The sequence below is a fragment of the Orcinus orca genome, chromosome 2 (genome assembly GCF_937001465.1).
Source record: "Orcinus orca chromosome 2, mOrcOrc1.1, whole genome shotgun sequence".
In the NCBI taxonomy this organism is placed as follows: Eukaryota; Metazoa; Chordata; class Mammalia; order Artiodactyla; family Delphinidae; genus Orcinus; species Orcinus orca.
In genome coordinates, this window is record NC_064560.1 from 123,597,108 (window position 1) to 123,620,465 (window position 23,358).

General features: G+C 43.0%; 1 protein-coding gene across 2 annotated transcripts in view; it reads right to left on the bottom strand.

Moving 5' to 3' along the window:
- FMN1 (formin 1) overlaps window positions 1-23,358 on the bottom strand; it is a 424,285-nt gene that overhangs the window by 296,294 nt on the left and 104,633 nt on the right. The window contains exon 1 of one of the 2 annotated variants that reach the window (XM_004274037.3): window positions 13-2,208. The exons of the other annotated variant lie outside the window; for it this stretch is intronic. Within the exon in view, the coding sequence (XP_004274085.1) occupies window positions 13-1,395 (1,383 nt within the window). The 5' untranslated portion in view covers window positions 1,396-2,208. Of the gene's footprint in view, window positions 1-12; window positions 2,209-23,358 lie in introns of those variants that run through there. 2 annotated transcript variants of the gene reach the window in all.

The following is a 23,358-nucleotide window of genomic DNA, read 5'->3' on the forward strand; positions in this document are numbered from 1 at the left end:
AACGCTACGTACGCTTTTGGAATCCGAGGGGCCATCTCCTGGCCTTGACCTCGACCGCTCAAACACAGCTCTTAGGGACTCCTTCTCATGCCTCATTTTGCGCTTGAGAGCTTCCAGCTCAGAGGTGTCAGCTGTGGTCCCCTTTTTGGGGGGACGGATGAATAGGGCTCTAAAGGCCTCCAAGGTAGTCTCTGGCGGCTTTGGCTTGACCTCTCCTCCCTGGGTCTGGGCTTCTCCGGAGCCGCTCTGGCTCTCCTGGGGAGTGCTGCCACTCCTCTCCTCCCCCCTGGGCTGTTCAGGGTCTTCTGCCTTTGATTCGGCTTTGGGGACGTCAATGTTGAGCAGCTGAGAGAGCTGCTCCAGGAGAGTGGGAGCGGCCTTCGGATCATTTGTTTTCTCTCCCATCTTCACTGCCTGAGGCCCTGCCTGTGCTAGGGACCTCTGGACAGGCTGGGTCAACTTAAGCAAAGCCAGGTCCCCGTCCTTTGGTTTAATTTCAGTGATGGTCTCCCCGACCTCGGCTGGGGCTCCCTTCTTCAGCACACGAAGCCCACTAAAAAAAGCTGGGAGCTGGAAGGACTTCTCTCCAGGGACTTCTTTTTTAGGAGAGGTGTTCTCAGTGACACCAACACTTGAGTTCTGGTCTGTTACCACAGGTAGAACTTTGGAACCTTCTTCTCCAGCTTGTCGCTGGCCGGGGCTATGCTCTGTCTGAAGGCCACCATCCTCGGGTTCCAATTTGCTGTTTATCTCCTGCAAAGTCCTTTGAGGACCTTCTCCACTGGGCTCTGCATCACCCCTTTCTCCAGTGGCAGTATTCTCCCTCCCATCTCCTGGCTTTTCTTGGGACTGCTCAGATGGCTCAGATAAAACACCACTAGGGGACTTTGGGCCATTGATGTTGCTTCCCTCTTCTGGCTCCTGGCCTCCATCATCAGAGTCAGAATCACTGGTGGTATTCACCAGGGTCCCGCGAACCAAAATGACATTGTCTCTGCACACACTCAAAGCAGCCAGTGGAAGCAGCTCTTGACCAGGCAGAGAAATCCCTGCCTCTGCTTCTCCCCGGCTTCCCTCCAACCCCGTCTCTGTCTCCACCCTCGGAGTCTTCCCATCATTTCCGAGGTCAGGTGGAACCTGAGCCTCCGCCTCCGGCGGATGCAAGCCACTGCTGGGCTCCTCCAGCTGAGGCGTGGGATCCACCACCAAACTGCGGAAGGCTTTCAGCACCGCATCTTCCTCTCCAGGCTGCACAGATTCCAATTTACTCGTAAACCCAAACAGGGATTTCATAGAGAACTTGGTCAGGATCGACTGGGCCACGTCAAGTCCGGCTTCGGGTTGTCCTGGTTCCGAGCCATCACTGCCATTCGGAGCGTTACCCACGTCCTCCATGTCCCAGCCGTGCCCTGGGCGGCAGATTATCACTTCTGCGATCTTCCCCTGCCCTCTCAGTTTCACCACTCCACCGGTTCTTAACTTCCAGTACAGAGAACAGCAGGACCCGCCGGTGAGACTCAGTCGCGGAGCGAGCACACTTGGCCGGGCTCTGGTCCCTCCCGAGCCCTCCTTCCGGTTTGCGCGGTGATGGGGCGTCCGGGGCAACTGTAAAAAGTCCGCGGAGCTTTATGCCCAGAGGCAGCCGAGGCTGCGCACCTTACTACACACGGACTGGGGAGGCTGCTCCTCTGGGACTTCCGTATTTATTCCCGGGGACAAAAGGCTTTTTGTCGTAGGGAAAGTCAGCCTGCCCCCACTCATCCCAGCCCAGGACTTCGCCGCGAGCTCCGCCCCAGTGCCGGCCGTTCTCCTGGTGGCTTTCAACTTCCTCATTGGTGAGCAAGTGAGGCTCCAGAAAGTGCTGAGCCGGCAAGCAGCTCCTGACGGCCTTCAACCACCACCACCACCACCCCCCCCCCACGGAGCAGCTGAAGAAATTAAAAAGTGAATCAGCAGCAAATGACCGCAATACTTCTTACGGGCTCTCTATTGCCATCTCAATCACGGCCAGAAGCTTGTGCCATCCAGGCCAAAAAAAAAAACCCAAAAAAACAAAAAACTAGCAGTGCACACAGACCAACAGCCACTTACAGAGCCCAAAGCAAAGAAAGAAAAGTAATGAAAGAAACGGATCATCTCAGGAAGCCCAGGACTCTCAAAAGCAGTTAATTGAATGCCCTTGAAGCTGTCTTTTTTTTTTTTTAAAGTGCTTTCTTCCGCTTCCCTGCAGGTTTCATCTGGAATGCAGATTTTAGCTGCCCCAGCCGGAGAAGGAAAACCAACTCGACTGGTTTCGGATTACTGCTGTTTTAGCTCTGCCCCGGTGTCTCAGCGTTCTACAAACAGGTACCTAGGCAAGCGCACCCACCACGCCCACCGTCCACCAGCCTTAGGGTGGCAGAGTAAACAGCCCCAGCCAGCCTGGCAGGAATGATTACCCTCCACACTCTCTGTGCCAACCTTGGGCTTCTGCTCAGCAGCTCTGGCTTCCTGGCTTCCTTATGAATCCTGCTGGCCAAAGCCTCTGTGCTTCAGCCATCCAACCAACAAATTGAAACCTGGCATGATACAAAGTAACACACAACCTGCCTTGTTAGGTAAAGCAATTCACTAAAGGTCCCCAAGGAGCCCCATTCCCCTAAAGGGAAAAACACCTGAAAGGTCTCTATCAGGTCTCTGTCACAGACCCAATTTGCCTAAAACAAAAACAGGAAAGACAAAACCACCACCAAACATCAGCTCAATGTAGTTTCCAACGGTGATTATATGCTGAGAACCTGGCAATGAAGAACTTGGAAAAATTGCAGGTCTGTTTCCCTGCAGCATACCTGCTGCCTCTTGGGGCAGCTTCCTGTCGGACCTGAAGGTCTCAGTGTTTTTCAAATCCCATCCAGTCAGCAGGCATTTAGTAAGCGCCTGGGACGGATAAGGTACTGTGCTGGATCAGAAGAACCAAACTGGCTTAATAGTCATCATGGTTTAATAGTCATCACCTGCTCCCTGAACAAAGCTGCGAGAAGATTGAGCCCACGAGTTAAACGCAAACAAATTATGCAAAACGGAATCTGTAGCCACCAGCAAAACAACTGTCTTGCTTTATCCGCAGCAGGGAATGGCTGTGGCTTCCACACTGCTAGCTTGAATTGTGTTTCCCGCTAAGTATTAATACTAAGAAATTCTGATCACAGTGATAAATTTCTAGCATGATGCGTTCAAAAGCAACCCTCACACAAAAACGGTACATATGATTACAACCCATCAGCTCCTATTGGAAAGTTAAGACAGTAGTTCCTAATCCCTGATTTGACCTTGTATCTAAACGGATACTTTCCTGTTTGCTTTGTTTTTGATCCCAGTTTATTTGGGGATTATTAACTAGGGCACAGTTAATCAAAAGGCCACCACAACACTGAGGAAAATTCATTGGTGACATGTAGGTCTCAGAAGAAGCTTCCTGTCTCAAGGAAATGCCCGTTGATAAAATCATACTTCTGCTTCTTCGAGACAGAAAACAAAGGAATCATCACATCAGATCATAAGATCAGTCTTCTGAAGAACTATGTGGACCAGCCAATATACAGGGGAGGGGAGGAGACATGGCACGTATTTGGTGTTCTTCAACTGAGAAAGCTCTATTTTCTCAGACATAATTATTGATTTCCAGATTTCCAGAATCAGTTTCTAAGCGCTTTCAGCAGATTTGGGCAAAATGGGACATAAACTGGAAGGGGCTGATGGCTCTTCCACAGTACGGCATGGAGCAGAATTACAAAGTTTTAGCACCCTCTCAATACCCACGGACACCAATACAATGTCATGGAAAGTGCGGGAAGTCTTGGGTCTCAGGGAGATGATTTGATCCCAGTCCCTTGACTCGACTAGGTTTGTTTTAAAAGTGACGCAACCATGGTCAAGAGAACACAACCAAGCCAAGGTGCACAGCTAGTAAGTGGAGGATACTAATAATACCTAACATTTACTGGGTGTTTATAAGCACTGTTCTAGGTGCTCCATTGTGTATTAACTGATTGGTACATCTAGCTATGAGGCTGGTATTATTTTCTTTTTCATGTTTAGAAAGAGGAGCAGAAAGATGATGTAGCTTGCCCGTGTTCACAGGTGGAACTGGAACTTGAATCCAGGCAATCAGGCCCCAGAATCCACAATCACTCTTCCAAAACCCTGAGCTCTGCATCCTGCCGTAATAGGACTCCACACACGCCTGCATCTTGAAATGTGCAAGAGTGTCAGCCCCGTGAGTTGGTGGTCTCTCACTAGGACACGTATTGTACTTTACCCTTTGAGATGATACAGAAGGTTGACTTCATAAAAAGAAAAAACAATATGCGAATGACCATTCTTTTCTCTCATCATTTAGGGGGGATATCTAGAGGGGGTGCTTAGAAAATCAAGCAAAAGTTCCTAGCTGGCTTGTCTACTGGTCACAGACAAGACACACAATCCTCGGGACTCGAACCTATCAAGAGGCTTTCCAGCTCACCCGTACCATTCTCCTTCATTTAGGAAGCTTAACTATCACAAGGATGCATTCATCCAACAATCATTGTTAAGCACCGACTCTGCACGAGGCTCCGGGGATATAAAGATGAAGAAACTCCAGCCCTCCACCTTCATGAAACATGAAGTTTAATACAGGAAATCAGCCAAGAAAGAGGTGATTCCTGTTCATAGGCTGTGAGTGAGTACTTTATACCCCAGACTCGGTCTAAACAGCAATAGGTGGACATAAGACAATTTTGAATGAAAGAAGCAGCGACCATAAAAATATGAAGATGAGTAAGAAAGAGAAGCATGGTAGTTTACAGAGATCTTTGAATATTGACTCTTTCAGGCCACTGGTTCTCATGGCCATGAGAAATGTTACGACATCTGGTCATTTAGGGAATGGAAAAATGTTTCAGACCATAGTGTTCAAATAAGCAGCCTACAAATTTGATCTTAGTTGGGTGGTCTTGAAAAATGAATCCATTTAATGCTTTAACATTCTCCGGGGGGGGGGGAAGAATAACTTCTCTTGCACGTTATTTCTCTCTGTCGTGTCCTGCTATGCATACTTATTAAGTACCTACTACACAAAACCAGTGACAGCCAAGACTTTCTCCTTTTCAACCTCACCTGACTCTCTTTTGTTCTAACCTCAAAACACTTAAGCTCTCTAACAGCTACACCTGTGCAAAAGGCAGATTAAAAATGATCTGCCTTGGAAACTAGTTGAAACAGGCACGATGAATATTAGGTAGGATTTAACCCACGTGTTGCTCTTTGTAACTACTTGTTAAAAACAATCACTACGCAGCTACTTGAAAACGGAACACTATTTGCGTGCAGAATTTACTACCAATGAATTCTCTGTGTTCCTCCCATCTCACCATCTTCTCAGATTGAGGCTGGAGCTAATTTTACCTCATGGCAATGGGAACATCAGTCCAACAAACAATACCTAGTGAGCTAAGCCTAAAAGAATGGTTGCAAAAACAACAACAAAAAAGGCATATCATCTCCTGGAAGCAGTAGAACCTAGCTTCTTGATTCTAATAACAACTAGAGGAATGAGCATTAAAAATTTTTAAGTCAATTTGCAGACATTGGACACTGCCTAAAAGAAAAACTTCCTAAAGCCCCCCACCTCACACACTTACTCTTTGCAGCCCTCTGCCATGTCACTCAGCTTACAGAATGCCTTCCCATATTCTCATAAAATCCCAGAAAGGCAAGGGAAAAGTAAAGCGAGTGAGATTAATTTCACGGTGTTGGGCTAAATGATTCTCATGTTTCTCCTTATCCAGTATGCTTCAAGTTCCCGGCCTGCATTTAATGACTAACTGCTTCCAGCTTCTAGGAGTTCAACTAGGTTCATGGGACAATTGCTTGAGAAAATAGAAAACAGTTAAAATTAATAAGAGTAAGTAAGATTGTAGAAACTATTTCTGGGGAAGGAAAGTTTAGAGCAATGGGCTGAGTAAAGTAAGTAAACTATGAAGATATAAGTGGGGGAATAGGCAGAGATGGGCTTTTTGGGTTCAGGAAGTGTGCTTTAACTAAGTGAAGTCTGATATAAATGGTGAGAACTAAGGACATGATGACCACACAAGTAGTCAAAAAGACATGTGTTAAATGAATGAGGTGTCAGATGAAAGGAGTGTAAGATTATGGAAGAAGCTGGGAAGAATCACATTGTTGGGAGGCTGAAGAGGTCTTTAGAAGGACTAGAAGTCAACCAGCCCAACATTCTTCTTCTAAAGATGGAGACATTTGAAGTCGAGAAGCTAAGTAACTGGTACCAGCTCACGCAGCGCAAGTGCGGCCATTAAGGTGGGAAAAGAGGCGTCCCAACTCCTGTCCACCCCGTGTCACATCCCCCTACTGCCCTGGCACGTGATCTTACCTTCTTCCTGATCAGCATCTTCTTTAAACTCATTTTCCACATCTTCAAAATGGAGTTATGAGGCCAAATGATAAGACAGGGCCGGAGACCTCGCTAGGCTTCTCCTTCCATCTCAGGCAGTGCTTTCCCTGCCTTCACAGCGTGGATTCCCCCTGCCAACTACTGCAACCCTCAACACAGCCCCTCTGGCTCAGCCTCGGAGAAGCCAGCAGCTGTTTTTACTGATTGATTCAAAAGAAAACAGGCTGCACCTGCCAATGGCAAGGACGGGGCTCAGTGATTAAGGCCTTTTTCCATCGAGCAGACTTAGTGCAAAATGTTTCTAAGACTGGTTCCACTGAGCTGTATTCAAAACTTCTGTGGAAGTGGGTTGAATGTCGGTAACAAACTAGAAGACTCTGAAAGGGAAGAGGGGAGGCCGAGGCATACTCGTGAAGCTGAAGAAGAGAAGAGAGCAGTGGGTATGTCATCCTGCAATGATCAAGGAATGAGGGCAGTGCGCACAGTTAAGAACCTGGCCCTGGGTCCTGGGCTAACACCCTACGCTGCTCCTGCAAGAAACCTGACCTTGGACAAGTTATATAAGCAACCTGTGTCTCAGCTTCCTCACCTAGCAACTTGGAATAAGAAAAGTACCTACTTCGTGGGTTATTAGAAGCATTAAATAAACTAATATATGTTTCACACTCATCAATGCCTGGCACGTAGTAAGTACCGTATGGATATGACATGTTTTCATAGCAAAGGAATAACTTTCTTAGGGACATCAACCAGCAACCAACAGAATTGTTTTTAACCTTGTCAATATGAAGCAAGTATTTACCGAGGAAATGACGGCCCACGAAGGAAGCTGCCCTCCCAGTTCCCTCACATATGCTCTTGGACAGAGGAGCCATTTGGTCTGAACAGGATTGTTCCTTATAGATAGGCCTACTACATACAACGGCTCCCCATGCCACATCTGTGCCACGAGTGAATTGAGCTTCAAAGAAAATTCTTTCAAGGGGTCCCTTTGGGTGTTTCAGGGCCAGTGCTCTCTGGATTATTGTTTTCTATCTGTATCGCCTGAAGAGAGCAATTAGCTTAAAGAGTTCCCAGGTGGCTACTGTAGATGGTGACAGAGTTCACCTGTTCTTTATTACTTTCCTGCGTTCCAAGATGATTTTAAACCAACTCAATCATTTCAGAAAAAAAAAAAATCCATGAATTTGGATTTTCTCCAGCAAATCCTTTTCTCAAGAGTCTGTTGACACATGCTGTTGATGTGTGGTCCCCTAGCACTGAGACTTCCCCTCCCTTTGGGGAAGGGAAGTTCCCAGATGATGACTGGCCTGGGAGACAGCCCAGGGCGTTAACAGCAGAGCAAGGACCATTTTTTGTTGCTGTTTTTAGGCCAACTCATTATACTTCAAAGGTGTACGCATTTCATTTAAAATGTCCTTACTGGGCTTCCCTGGTGGCGCAGTACTTGAGAGTCCGCCTGCCGATGCAGGGGACGCGGGTTTGTGCCCCGGTCCGGGAGGATCCCACATGCCGCGGAGCGGCTGGACCCGTGAGCCATGGCCGCTGAGCCTGCGCGTCCGGAGCCTGTGCTCCGCAACGGGAGAGGCCACAACAGTGAGAGGCCCGCATATTGCAAATTAAAAAAAAAAAAAATGTCCTTACTCTTACAAATACGAAAAATCAAGCTTGAAATAGTTATTACATTACTGCTTAGGGTCTTACTGTCAGATATTTCTAAGACGGGCTCCACCAAGCAGTATCAAAGAGTCCTTGGAAATGGATTCAATGTCCGTGACAAAATAAAATATTGTAAGAGGAAAAAGGAAAGGCTTTGACTTCCTTGTGAAGCTGAAGAGGAGAGAAAATAGCATTCTTTAAGGTACAGAATTTCCTGGGACATGTTTTTGAAGAGTTTTGAGCTTTTCCTAAATGAGTAATAGTGATGTCCCACAGAAATAACCACTACAGAAGGCATGGAGTCCATGGAGAAAGCATTTCATTATGGCTAAAGTTGCTCATGATGAAAGTTGTAGATGAAGATCTGGCATCTAAGAAACTGTATGTATCTCTTGATGTCTATACTCTTGTTCTTCCTGAGTGGTGAAACTAGACAGCCACTGACTCCGCTGTAACTGGGTATCTTTTTCTGTCCTTCCTTAATTTTTTTTAAAGTAAAAGTTATCTTGAGAATATTAGTTCCAACACCAAAGATCTAGTTATCATTCTTAAATACTTTTAAATATAAAGGAGGCAAAAGAAAAATTAGGGAAGATGAAGATTTACCTAAAACAAAATGAAGGTGGATGATAAGAACATGCATGAGAGGAGAGAAGGGGGAGATCTAGCATTTTTTTAGGGTGTCATTGTTGTCCCAAGTAGGTACCATGCTAGGTTCTTTATGCAAGTTTTCTAATACCTTAATCCTCCCCATAACTCTATGAGAAAGGTGTCATTGACCCCGTGTTTTTTTTGGTTTTTTTTTTTTCGGTACGCGGGCCTCTCACTGTTGTTGCCTCTCCCGTTGTGGAGCACAGGCTCCGGACACGCAGGCTCAGCGGCCATGGCTCACGGGCCCAGCCACTCCACGGCATATGGGATCTTCCCGGACCGGGGCACGAACCCGTGTCCCCTGCATCGGCAGGCGGACTCTCAACCACTGCGCCACCAGGGAAGCCCGACCCCGTTTTATTAGTGCTATTCAGTGCAAGTTTCTGTAATGGTGGAAATGTATCTGTGTCATGCAATCCAGTGCCACAGGTGGCCTCTGAACACTTAAAATGTGCCTAATGTAACTGAGGAATTAAGTTTTATTTAGTCTTAATTAATAGCCATAGGTGGCTAGTGACTACTGTTTGGCCATGGCTTTAGATGTGAATACTGAGGTTCAGAGACATTAGGGCAATTCAAAGATTACACAACCAATGAGTGGCATAGCCAGGATCTGCACTGGATCAACCTGATTCTAAATGTACCTTCTTTTCATTATAATAAATCAAAGAGCTATAGAATTTTGTAACAGTTCTCTTTCACATTGAAACATCAGCATGGGGGCAAAATAGATGATCACCTGGTTACCGGAACCAAATGGCCCCTGCAGTTAGAAGGAATTGGCAGAGAGCAGGAAGGACACAAATTATGAGCCCTGATTTGATCAGTAATGATTCCTTGAAGTTAATACTCACATCATTTAGTCACGTTAAAAGAAAAATATGAAAACCAATGTAAAGGCATTAAAATTACAAAGTAGAAAGTAAGCTAGGCATTGTCACAACTATGGTCTTATTCTTTTTTAAAAAAAAAAAATTTATTTATTTACTTATTTGGCTGCGCCGGGTCTTAGCGGAGGCACACTGGATCCTCGCTGCCGCGGGACCTTCGTTGCGGCATGCGGGCTCTTAGTTCCCTGACCGGGGTCAAACCAGGGCCCCCTGAATTGGGGGTGTAGAGTCTCAACCACTGGACCACCAAGGAAGTCCCTATGATCCTATTTTTTTTTTTTTTTTTTTGCGGTACGCGGGCCTCTCACTGCCGTGGCCTCTCCCGCCGCGGAGCACAGGCTCCGGACGCGCAGGCTCAGCGGCCATGGCTCACGGGTCCAGCCGCTCCGCGGCATGTGGGATCCTCCCGGACCGGGACACGAACCCGTGTCCCCTGCATCGGCAGGCGGACTCTCAACCACTGCGCCACCAGGGAAGCCCGATCCTATTCTTAAACACAGTTAAAGAGAGGGCAAAGAAAAAGAGGAGAGGCCAGAGCTATGGCTTTGAAGTGAGATGTATTTGGGTTCACTATGGGATATTACTTACTAGTTACACGCAAGATGTGTCACTTAGGCAAGTTCCTTAACTTCTATGAACCAGTATTTACATGTATAAAATAGGGAAAATAATAAGTCATAGGATTGTTCTAAGAATTAAACGTGCTAATATTCCTAACCCAGTGCTTGCCTGATTCACAACAGACACCCAGTAAATAGTAAGCATACTTTATGAAGCATGTATGAAGCCTTCAGAAAACAAGCTAGCTTGATAGTTCTAAACTCACTTCACTTGCAAAGACAAGCCCCATTGTCATGAATATGCTAATGACGTGGGGACGTCCACCTGCGGCCTTTAGCTTTAAGCTCTCGTTGGCTTCCATAAAAACAAAACAAGGATGTGGCCCTTTCCCTGTACTGCAGAGGCACTGTATCAGAGAGCCCTCTGCATCCATTCTTTGCTGTCAAAGTCAATTGAGGCCACAGAGTTTGCCTTTTAGGAGTGAAGGAACGTGAGGGCCTGAAATCTGCTCGTGTTCCCGTCAGTGTTTCCCCATCAACTGTAAAGACCCAAGGTCTGAGGCATCCAGCGTCCCAGGTGAGCAGCTGCAGAATCTTCACTGGATTGAGTTCTGTGGGGTGATTTTGGTTGTGGTTCTAGCTTTCTAATTCTGAGCCCGGTTCTCAATCCTTCTCACTGATTATGAGAGCTAACTCATATCCATGAAATGAATTCGGTTCTTCAATTAAAAGCAAAACAAAAGAAAACAAACAAATCAGAAACGCATCCAAAGTAGTGGAGAGGTAGAGGGGCTTAACATTTAAGCACCTAGGTCCAGACTCGGACAGACCTGGGTTCAGATCCTTGCACCTGCCTTTACTGAACCTCTCTTCTTATTTGTATCAATACAATAGGTACAATAATACTTCAAAGAATGGAGCCTGGCACTGAGGAAGTGATCAATTCATGGCAGTTTTGTTACTGGTTTAGACACGTAAGGTTTGGTGTGGACTTGGTAATTACATCTTTCCGTTCATAAGATGCAATTACTTGGAACCCGATGCTGTGTCCTCCGCAGACAATTAAGCTAATTCAATAAGGAGCATCCCGGGACCCACGAGTGGGGTGATGGAGATGATCCTTGGAAACCAGCAACACCAAGAAGAGTTCAAGGCTTGTGTTTTAAAAGCTGCATGCAAAATCCTACTTTCAGAATTCATGCAACCAATATAGAATTCTGACGACTGCTTGCCTTTTCTGCTCTGCATACCTTTTGTCCATCTCAGGCCACACCTCTTTTAGTGTCTTTTTTCTATCCTGCCCACGTCCCTTATTTACAGACATTTTACAAACTATCCTCCATGGTGAATAGTCATCTCAAATGGAATCTTTAAGAAACTGCACTTGTTCTAAGAAGTTAGGCCCCACTTGCTCTCTGGTCTGTCCAGATTCAGTTGCCTTGACATGTCTGGCTCAAAGTGCACTGGCAACTGAGGAGCACGGCTAATGACAGTTTCTAATAGTGGAATATAAGAAACTGCCCTTTAAGCCTAACTGTGTAATGGTCATGCTCTAAATGGGCACTCTGGGGTGACTGAGGGTTTATCCCATATAGATGCTACCCCAAAGCAATTCACACATTTTGGTGCATTTGTATGTTGTTCCCAAACTGACACCTAGGATTGCCAGACTTATTAAATAGAATACAGGACAACCAGTTAATTTTGAATTTCAGACAAACAACAAATTATTTTTCACTGAATATGTCCTATGTAATATTTAGCAACCTCATGACCTCAAAGTGGAACTGACTGAGCATTGGATTCTTTCAAGAACTTTCTAGGTCACCCAGAATGGTCTACGGGATTTGCTAGAGCAGGGTGATCACCCAAACAGAACCTCTCTACACAGCAGTCTGGCTGACATTCACCCAAGGGGCACCAAGACAGCAGCAGTGGTTGCTTAAACACTGAAATATATACTGGCTGGCAAACAGATGCTGCTCGGAGCCTCCCTGGTGTCTACCTTCCAACAGCTCCACCTCTTGCCATTCCTCCAGGGAACCCTTGGACCTTCTCACAGTTCAGTAACTAAAAGATGAAGGTAACATGCGACAACATGGATGGACCGCAAGGGCATGATGCTAAGAAGAATAAGTCAGAGAAAGATGAATACTGTTTTGTTCTCACTTATAAGTGGAATCTAGAAAAACCCAAATTCATAGAAACAGAAAAGGGACTGGTGATTGCCAGATGTGGGGAGATGAAGACAGAGGAAAATGGGTGAAAGGTAGTCAGAAGGTACAGACTTCCAGTTGTAAGATTGCTAAGTCCTGGGGATGTAATGTACAGGATGGTGGCTATAGTCAACAATGCTGTATTGCACATTTGAAAGTTGCTAAGAGAGTAGATCTTGAAAGTTCTCATCCCAAGAAAAAAAAGCTTGTAACTACGTGAGGTGATGGATGTGAAATGAATTTATTGTGGTGATCATTTCACAGTATATATATGTACCAAATCATTATGTTGTACACTTGAAACTTAAACAATATTGTATGTTAATTACACCTCAATAAAACCAGGGAAGAAAAAAAGGATTGTACTGGAGAAACAGAAAGAAATGATATGAGCCTTCAAATAGAGTTAGGAGACGATAAATTTTGGTCTCACTCTCAGAGTTGTGACATTGTTCCTCAAATTAAAACGAAGATTCATGTTGAGAATATTAAGATGTATTTGTTTTTCTTTTAAATAATTTCCATCTCTTTCTTTGAATTTCTTGTATTTCTTTTAAGGAATTTTCATTCCCCACACACCACACTGCTTGGGTTGACTTATGCTCCTTTAATAGAATCAGGAAATGTAATATTATAGCTAAAAGGAGCACTGTTTCATCTGTTCGTGTTCCTCCCATCCTGTCCGCACACACTTGTTAAAGAAACTGAGGGCCACCGAAGTTAACTGGTGCCCAGAATACCACAGCTAAGCTAGTGGTTGAGCCAGCAGTGGAAGTGAAGTGAAGGAGACCTCCACCTCTCGTTCTAGACCAGAGTGGGCCAGATCTGACCCAGTGCCTATTTTTGAATGACTCCTTTAAGAATGATCTTTACATTTTTTAATGGTGGGAAAAAAATCAAAGATGAATAATATTTTTGATAGGTGAAAATAATATGAAATTCAAATTTCAGTGTCTCTAGACTTTTATGGGAACACAGGCACACTTATTCATGTATATATTCTCTACAGCTGCTTGTGTTAACAGGGTTGAGTGGTTACAACAGAGATTGTATGGTCCCAAAGCCTAAAATATTTCCTCTCTGGCTCTTGACAAAAATAAATAACTAAATAAAAATTAATGCACAGCTAAATAAGGGGCCTTAATAGCACCCTCAGCCCTAATGCCTGGGGCCATTCCAATTGGTGGATGCCAAATTCCCACCAATTATTAAATGTTTTAGCTATCACCCCTACATACTAATGAAATGCTGCATGTCCACAGAAAAAGACTGATTAAAGTAACTTCTTGGGTGGACCTTCAGGATGGTGGAGAAGTAAGACATGGAGATCACCTTCCTCCCCACAAATACATCAAAATTACATCTACATGTGGAACAACTCCTACAGAACACCTACTGAACACTGACAGAAGACCTCAGACTTCCCGAAAGGCAAGAAACTCCCCCATGTACCTGGGTAGGGCAAAAGAAAAAAGAATAAACAGAGACAAAAGAATAGGGACTGGACCTGCACTAGTGGGAGGGAGCTGTGAAGGAGGAAAGGTTTCCACACACTAGGAAGCCCCTTCACTGGCGGAGATGGGGGAGGATTGGGGGGAAGCCTAGGAGCCATGGAGGAGAACACAGCAATAGAGGTGCAGAGGGCAAAGCAGAGAGATTCCTGCACAGAGTATCGGTGCCGACCAGCACTCACCAGCCCAAGAGGCTTGTCTGCTCACCCACTGGGGCAGGTGGGGGCTGGGAGCTGAGGCTCAGGCTTCAGAGGTCAGATTCCAGGGACAGGACTGGGGTTGGCTGCATGAACACAGCCTGAAGGGGCTATTGCCCCACAGCTAGCCGGGAGGGAGTCCGGGAAAATGTCTGGACGTGCCCAAGAGGCAAGAGACCATAGTTTCAGGGTGCGCAAGGAGAGGGGATTCAGAGCACTGCCTAAATGAGCTTCAGAGACAGGCGTGAGCTGCGGCTATCAGATCGGACACCAGAAACGGGCATGAAACGCTAACGCTGCTGCAGCCACCAAGAAAACTTTGTGCAAGTGCAGGTCACTATCCACACACCCCCAGGAGCCTGTGCAACCCGCCACTGCCAGGGTCCCGTGATCCAGTGAAAACTTCCCCGGGAGAACGCTTGGCGCACCTCAGGCAGTTGCAAAATCATGTTGGCCTCTGCCGCCGCAGGCTCGCCCCACATTCCAATTATAACTACCGTACCCCTCCCTCCCCCAGGCCTGAGTGAGCCAGAACCCCCTAATCAGCTGCTGCTTTAAACCCGTCCTGTCTGGGTGGGAACAGAAACCTGAGGGCAACCTGCACGCAGAGGTGGGGCCACATCCAAAGCTGAACCCTGGGAGCTGTGCAAACAAAGAAGAGAAAGGGAAATTTCTCCATGCAGCCTCAGGAGCAGCGGATTAAATACCCGCAATCAACGTGAGGTACCCTGCATTTGTGGAATACCTGAATAGACAACGAATCATCCCAAAACTGAGGTGGTGCACTTTGGGAGCAACTGTAGACTTGGGGTTTCCTGTCTGTGGCTGACTTGTTTCTGATTTTTATGTTTATCTTACTATAGTTTTTAGCACTTGTTATCACTGGTGGATTTGTTTATTGGTTTGGTTGCTCTCTTTTTTTTAATTACTTATTTTTTTAATTTAATAATTTTTAATTATTTAATTAATTTATCTATTTATTTTTTTTTATTCATTATTTTCTTTCTTTTTTTCTCCCTCTTCTTCTGAGCCATGTGGCTGACAGGGTCTTGGTGCTCCAGGCTGGTGTCAGGCCTGAGCCTCTGAGGTGGGAGAGCCGAGTCCAGGACATTGGACCACCAGAGACCTCCTGGCCCCATATAATATCAATCAGCAAGAGCTCTCCCAGAGATCTCCAACTCAACACTAAGATCCAGCTCAACTCAACGACCAGCAAGCTCCAGTGCTGGACACCCCATGCCAAACAACTAGCAAGACAGGAACACAACCCCACCCATTAGCAGAGAGGCTGCCTAAAATCATACAAGTTCACAGACAGCCCAAAACACACGATCAGACAGAGCCCTGCCCACCAGAAAGACAAGATCCAGCCCTACACACCAGAACACAGGCACTAGTCCCCTCCACCAGGAAGCCTACACAACCCACTGAACCAACCTTACCCACTGAGGGCAGACAACAGAAACAGCAGAAACTACGAACCTGAAGCCTGCGAAAAGGAGACCCCAAACACAGTAAGTTAAGCAAAAATAGGAAGACAGAGAAATATGCAGCAGATGAAGGAGCAAGGTAAAAACCCACCAGACCAAACAAATGAAGAGGAAATAGGCAGCCTACCTGAAAAAGAGTTCAGAGTAATGATAGTAAAGATGATCTAAAAGCTTGGAAATAGAATGGAGAAAATACAAGAAATGTTTAACAAGGACACAGAAGAACTAAAGAGCAAACAAACAATGATGAACAACACAATAAATGAAATTTAAAATTCTCTAGAAGGAATCAATAGCAGATTAACTGAGGCAGAAGAACGGATAAGTGACCTGGAAGATAAAATAGTGGAAATAACTACCACAGAGCAGAATAAAGAAAAAAGAATGAAAAGAATTGGGGACAGTCTCAGAGACCTCTGGGACAACATTAAACACACCAACATTCGAATTATAGGGGTCCCAGAAGAAGAAGAGAAAAAGAAAGGGTCTGAGAAAATATTTGAAGAGATTATAGTTGAAAACTTCCCTAATATGGGAAAGGAAATAATCAAGTCCAGGAAGCACAGAGAGTCCCATAAAGGATAAATCCAAGGAGAAATACACCAAGACATATATTAATCAAACTATCAAAAATTAAATACAATGAAAAAATATTAAAAACAGCAAGGGAAAAGCAACAAATAACACATAAGGGAATCCCCTTAAGGTTAACACCTGATTTTTCAGCACAAACTCTACAAGCCAGAAGGGAGTGGCAGGACATATTTAAAGTCATGAAAGGGAAAAACCTACAACCAAGATTACTCTACCCAGCAAGGATCTCATTCAGATTCGATGGAGAAATTAAAACCTTTGCAGACAAGGAAAAGTTAGGAGAATTCAGCACCACCAAACCAGCTTTACAACAAATGCTAAAGGAACTTCTCTAGGCAGGAAACAAAAGAGAAGGAAAAGACCTACAAAAACAAATGCAAAACAATTAAGAAGATGGTAATAGGAACATACATATCAATAATTACCTTAAATGTAAATGGATTAAATGCTCCAACCAAAAGACATAGACTGGCTGAATGGATACAAAAACAAGACCCATATATATGCTGTCTACAAGAGACCCACTTCAGACCTAGGGACACATACAGACTGAAAGTGAGGGGATGGAAAAAGGTATTCCATGCAAATGGAAATCAAAAGAAAGCTGGAGTCGCAATTCTCATATAAGACAAAATAGACATTAAAATAAAGACTATTATAAGAGACAAAGAAGGACACTATATAATGATCAAGGGATCAATCCAAGAAGATATAACAATTATAAATATATGTGCTCCCAACATTGGAGCACCTCAATACATAAGGCAAATGCTATGTAACAGCCATAAAAGGGGAAATTGACAGTTACACAATCATAGTAGGGGACTTAAACACCCCACTTTCATCAATGGACAGAGCATCCAGAATGAAAATAAATAAGGAAACACATGCTTTAAATGACACATTAGACAAGATGGACTTAATTGATATTTATAGGACATTCCATCCAAAAACAACAGAATACACTTTCTTCTCAAGTGCTCATATGAGGAACATTCTCCAGGAATGATCATATCTTGGGTCACAAATCAACCCTTGGTAAATTTAAGAAAACTGAAATCGTATTAAGTATCTTTTCTGACCACAACGCTATGAGACTAGATATCAATTACAGGAAAATAACTGTAAAAAATACAAACAGGTGGAGGCTAAACAATACACTACTTAATAACCAAGAGATCACTGAAGAAATCAAAGAGGGAATCAAAAAATACCTAGAAACAAATGACAATGAAAACACGATGACCCAAGACCTATGCGATGTAGCAATAGCAGCTCTAAGAGGGAAGTTTATAGCAATATAATCCTACCTCAAGAAACAAGAAGCATCTCAAATAAACAACCTAACCTTACACCTAAAGCAATTAGAGAAAGAACAAAGAAAACCCCAAAGTTAGCAGAAGGAAAGAAATCATAAAGATCAGATCAGAAATAAAAGAGAAAGAAATAAAGGAAACAATAGCAAAGATCAATAAAACTAAAAGCTGGTTCTTTGAGAAGATAAACAAAATGATAAACCATTAGCCAGACTCATCAAGAAAAAAAGGGAGAAGACTCAAATCAAAAGAATCAGAAATGAAAAAGAAGTAACAACTGATAGTGCAGAAATACAAAGGATCATGAGAGATTACTACAAGCAACCATATGCCAAAAAAATGGACAACCTGGAAGAAATGGACAAATTCTTAGAAAAGCACAACCTTCTGAGACTGAACCAGGAATAAATAGAAAATATAAACAGACCAATCACAAGCACTGAAATTGAAACTGTGATTAAAAATCTTGCAACAAACAAAAGCCTAGGACCAGATGGCTTCACAGGCGAATTCTATCAAACATTTACAGAAGAGCTAACACCTATACTTCTCAGACTCTTCCAAATTATAGCAGAGGGAGGAACACTCCCAAACTCATTCTATGAGGCCACCATCACCCTGATACCAAAAGCAGACAAAGATGTCACAAAAAAAGAGAAAACTACAGGCCAATATCACTGATGAACGTAGATGCAAAAATCCTCAACAAAATACTAGCAAACAGAATCCAACAGCACATTAAATGGATCATACACCATAATAAAGTGGGGTTTATCCCAGGAATGCAAGTATTCTTCAATATACGTAGATCAATCAACGTGATACACCATATTAACAACCTGAAGGAGAAAAACCATATGATCATCTAATAGATGCAGAAAAAGCTTTTGACAAAATTCAACACCCATTTGTGATAAAAACTCTCCAGAAAGTAGGCACACAGGGAACTTACCTCAATTTAATAAAGGCCATATATGACAAACCCACAGCCAACATCGTTCTCTATGGTGAAAAACTGAAGCCATTTCCACTAATATCAGGAACAAGACAAGGTTGCCCACTCTTACCACTATTATTCAACATAGTTTTGGAAGTTTTAGCGACAGCAATCAGAGAAGAAAAAGAAATAAAAGGAATCTAATCGGAAAAGAAGTAAAACTGTCACTGTTTGCAGATGACATGATACTATACATAAAGAATCCTAAAGATGCTACCAGAAAACTATTAGAGCTAATCAATGAATTTCATAAAGCAGCCAGATACAAAATTAATGCACAGAAATTTCTTGCATCCTATACACTAATGATGAAAAATCTGAACGAGAAATTAAGGAAACACTCCCATTTACCACTGAAACAAAAAGAATAAAATACCTAGGAATAAACCTACCTAAGGAGTCAAAACACCTGTATGCAGAAAACTATAAGACACTGATGAAAGAAATTAAAGATGATACCAACAGATGGAGAGATATACCATGTTCTTGGATTGGAAGAATCAACATTGTGAAAATGACTATACTACCCAAAGCAATCTACAGATTCACCGCAATCCCTGTCAAACTACCAATGGCATTTTTCAGAGAACTAGAAGAAAAACTTTTACACTTTGTAAAGACCCCGAATAGCCAAAGCAACCTTGAGAAAGAAAATCAGAGCTGGAGGAATCAGGCTCCCTGACTTCAGACTATACTACAAAGCTACAGTAATCAAGAGAGCATGGTACTGGAACAAAAACAGAACTATAGATCAATGGAACAGGATAGAAAGCCCAGAGATAAACCTATGCACATATGGTCACCCTCTGTTTGATAAAGGAGGCAAGAGTATACAATGGAGAAAGGACAGCATCTTCAATAAGTGGTGCTGGGAAAACTGGACAGCTACATGTAAAAGAATGAAATTAGAACACTCCCTAACACCATACACAAAAATAAGCTCAAAATGGATTAAAGACCTAAATATAAGGCCAGACACTATAAAACTCTTAAAGCATAGGCAGAACACTCTATGACACAAATCACAGCAAGATCCTTTTTGACCCATCTCCTAGAGGAATGGAAATAAAAACTAAAATAAACAAATGGGACCTAATGAAAATTGAAAGCTTTTGCACAGCAACAGAAAACATAAATAAGATGAAAAGACAACCCTCAGAATGGGCGAAAATATTTACAAATGAAGCAACTGACAAAGGATTAATCTCCAAAATTTACAAGGAGCTCATTCAGCTCAATATCAAAAAAACAGATAACCCAATCCAAAAATGGGCAGAAGACCTAAACAGACATTTCTCCAAAAAAGACATACAGATGGCCAACAAATGCATGAAAAGATGCTCACCATCACTAATCATTAGAGAAGTGCATATCAAAACCACAATGAGGTATCACCTCACACCAGTCAGAATGGCCATCATCAAAAAATCTACAAACAATGCTGGGGAGGGTGTGGAGAAAAGGGAACCCTCTTGCACTGTTGGTAGGAATGTAAATTTATACAGCCACTATGGAGAACAGTATGGAGGTTCCTTAAAAAACTAAAAAGAGAACTACCATATGACCCAGCAATCCCACTACTGGGTATATACCATGAGCAAACCGTAATTCAAAAAGAGTCATGTACCACAATGTTCACTGCAGCACTATTTACAATAGCCAGGACATGGAAGCACCTAAGTGTCCACTGACAGATGAATCGATAAAGAAGATGTGGCACATATATACAATGGAATATTACTCAGCCATAAGAAGAAACAAAATTGAGTTATTTGTAGTGAGGTGGATTGACCTAGAGTCTGTCACACAGAGTGAAGTAAGTCAGAAAGAGAAAAAAATACCATATGCTAACACATATATATGGAAACAAAAAACAAAACAAAAAGTTCCAAGCAGGACAGGAATAAAGAAGCAGACGTAGAGAATGGACTTGAGGACACGGGGAGGGGGAAGGGTAAGCTGGGACGAAGTGAGAGAGTGGCATGGACATATATACACTACCAAATGTAAAACAGATAGCTAGTGGGAAGCAGCCGCATAGCACAGGGAGATCAGCTTGGTGCTTTGTGACCACCTAGAGGGGTGGGATAGGGAGGTTGGGAGGGAGACGCAAGAGGGAAGAGATATGAGGATATATGTATATGTATAGCAGATTCACTTTGTTATACAGCAGAAACTAACACACCATTGTAAAGCAATTATACTTCAGTAAAGATGTTAAAAAAGAAAAGTAACTTCTTAATGATGACCCTGCAAATCAGGTTCAAAACTGAAAACGAGCAGTCCTCTCCAACATTTAAGGCTGATCAAAGTATCATAAAGCAATACACGTCTCCCTGAGCTTAGCGTTCACAGCCCCCCAGAGGAAAGAAGTCCTTGCGAGCTGGTGTGGTGATCAGTAACAGGATGCAAAATCAGTACAACCCTCCCAAGCAGACATCTTAGAATAACAATATTCAGAACACAGGAGACAAATTGTAGCTTCTGAAGAGGGGGTAGGGCTTGCAGGTGAGGAGCCTTAGGGACCAAGCTATAAAACCACTGATGTAGAAAATAATCTAAAGAAACTACCCCAGTTTTTAAAAATTATAATTAATGGAAAACTAAGAAACATGTAAATATTTATATATATGTTATTGTATATTTATGTAAATTATATATAAATGTATATTATTTATATATAATATATGTAATATATAAATATTATATTTGTTATACATATATTATATATAATATATATAATTATATATATGTGTGTATACACACACACCATTAAAGGCTGGTTCAGGAAATAGACCTTGTTTATGTGATATGTTTCAAAAGCCTAAAAATACTTATATTTATAGACAATAAAGCAAAGTTTATCCTAAATATTGGAGGGGAGGAGTATAAGAAAAATTGGTAGTGCTATTTATTTCCAAATCGTAGTACTAGCCCAAAATAAAAAACAACTTTAGGGAATTCCCTGGCAGTCCAGTGATTAGGACTCCGCACTTCCACTGCAGGGGGCACAGGTTTGATAGCTGGTCAGGGAACTAAGATCCTGCATGCCGTGCCCTTGGCGAAAAAAAAAAAAATTTTAACATCCAATAACAGAGAAATGATTAAATAAATTTTGAGATACAATGTAGAGGAACATTATCCATTCACTGAAAATATATCCAGGAGGAAGTTGTAGCAACATGGACAAGCAATGTAAAAGTAATAGGCAAAGAAAAAAAAAGAAAGTAATAAGGATATAAAATCTATGCCTATAAGTTAAAAGAAAAAAAGTTCCTCACTGAAAATCCATCATACACAGTGAAGAATACAAAGAAAATTTATCAAAATTTTACAGTTGTTGTCTGTGGTTGCTGAGATTATGAGTTATTACTTTTCTTTCAATTTAACTAAATATTTCAAATTTTACAAAAGGATTGTATATGATTTCTATAATTGAAATAAAGTAAAATTAGGAAATAATTTAATTCACCGAGGAAAAGGAAAACCAGAAATGCATAGTTTAGTCAATGTGTTAAAAAAACACATAAACCCAGCATTTTTTAAAAATACAGAAGAAAAAGAAAGTGGTCTTTCAAAATTCATTTCAGCACGGTGACACGCCAGGCCTCCTGCTGCGGCAAACTCAACTTAATCTGGCCAGTAGATGTCGCTGTTACACTTCTTACTTTGAGCACATCTCAAGATGCACAGTTTGCTTTTTCGGGAGAGGCATGTAAACAAAAACTACAAATTTCCATTTCATCTCATGAAGGGCTGTAGATTTTACAGCTTCATTCCAAGCCTTTTACAATAACTGAGATGTCGAATGCTTTTCTAAAATGACATATGATGACTATGGTTTTTTGATTATGAAAAGTGCACGGTTCTTCTGCTTTTGGTTGCTTGAGAAAATTCCTACCCATATGAACCTTACAGGCCACACTCATCAAAAACATACTTTCAGGGCTTCCCTGGTGGCGCAGTGGTTGAGAGTCCGCCTGCCGATGCAGGGGACACGGGTTCGTGCCCCGGTCCGGGAGGATCCCGCATGCCGTGGAGCGGCTGGGCCCGTGAGCCATGGCCGCTGAGCCTGCGCGTCCGGAGCCTGTGCTCCGCAACTGGAGAAGCCACAACAGTGAGAGGCCCGCGTACCGCAAAACAAAAAAAACAAAAAAACCCAACATACTTTCAGGCTTGAAAATAACGAATTGGAAGTCATTCAAAGAAATCAGGGACACAAGACTATCAACAGGCATTAAAGTTAATAGAGCAGAAAAAAAAGAAAAGTGCCGGTTAGATTCCTAATGCTCACCCCCATCTCTGATGGGAAATGGGGAGGTGAGGAAGGGGCGGTGACAATTGTGACAGTCTGGTCAATCCTATCAGGCCACCTATGGTGTGGAAGTAGCTAAAACCCAGCCCACTGCTTTGTACAGATCAGTCAAGGCATCTGTGTCAATGAATCGATGAATGAATGGGAAAGAGAAGGCTGTTTTTCCAATGGGTCATCCTCTATCCCACAGATTTCCTGCCAAATTGTTCACCTGTTATTTGAGCAGCTGCAGAGAAAGAAAGGTTTAGGAATGTGGAAGACAGCCTATTTGAATTTCACTGGAGGATCCAGATCCTATCAGTCAGCTAACACACGTTCTCGAATTTTTAGAAAAATGATATTAAGAGCAGCAAATGGGTTCTCCCACCATGAGGTTTAGGCAGCAAACTGATGTAAGCAGAGTACTCTGTAAATGCTCAGATAAACCGTAAACACAGTCACTTTCTAGTGCACAAATTTCAGCTCACCGATATATAACTGCTTTCTGCCACGGATTGATTTTTAGACGACACTCACACCAAATGTACCTTCAGCA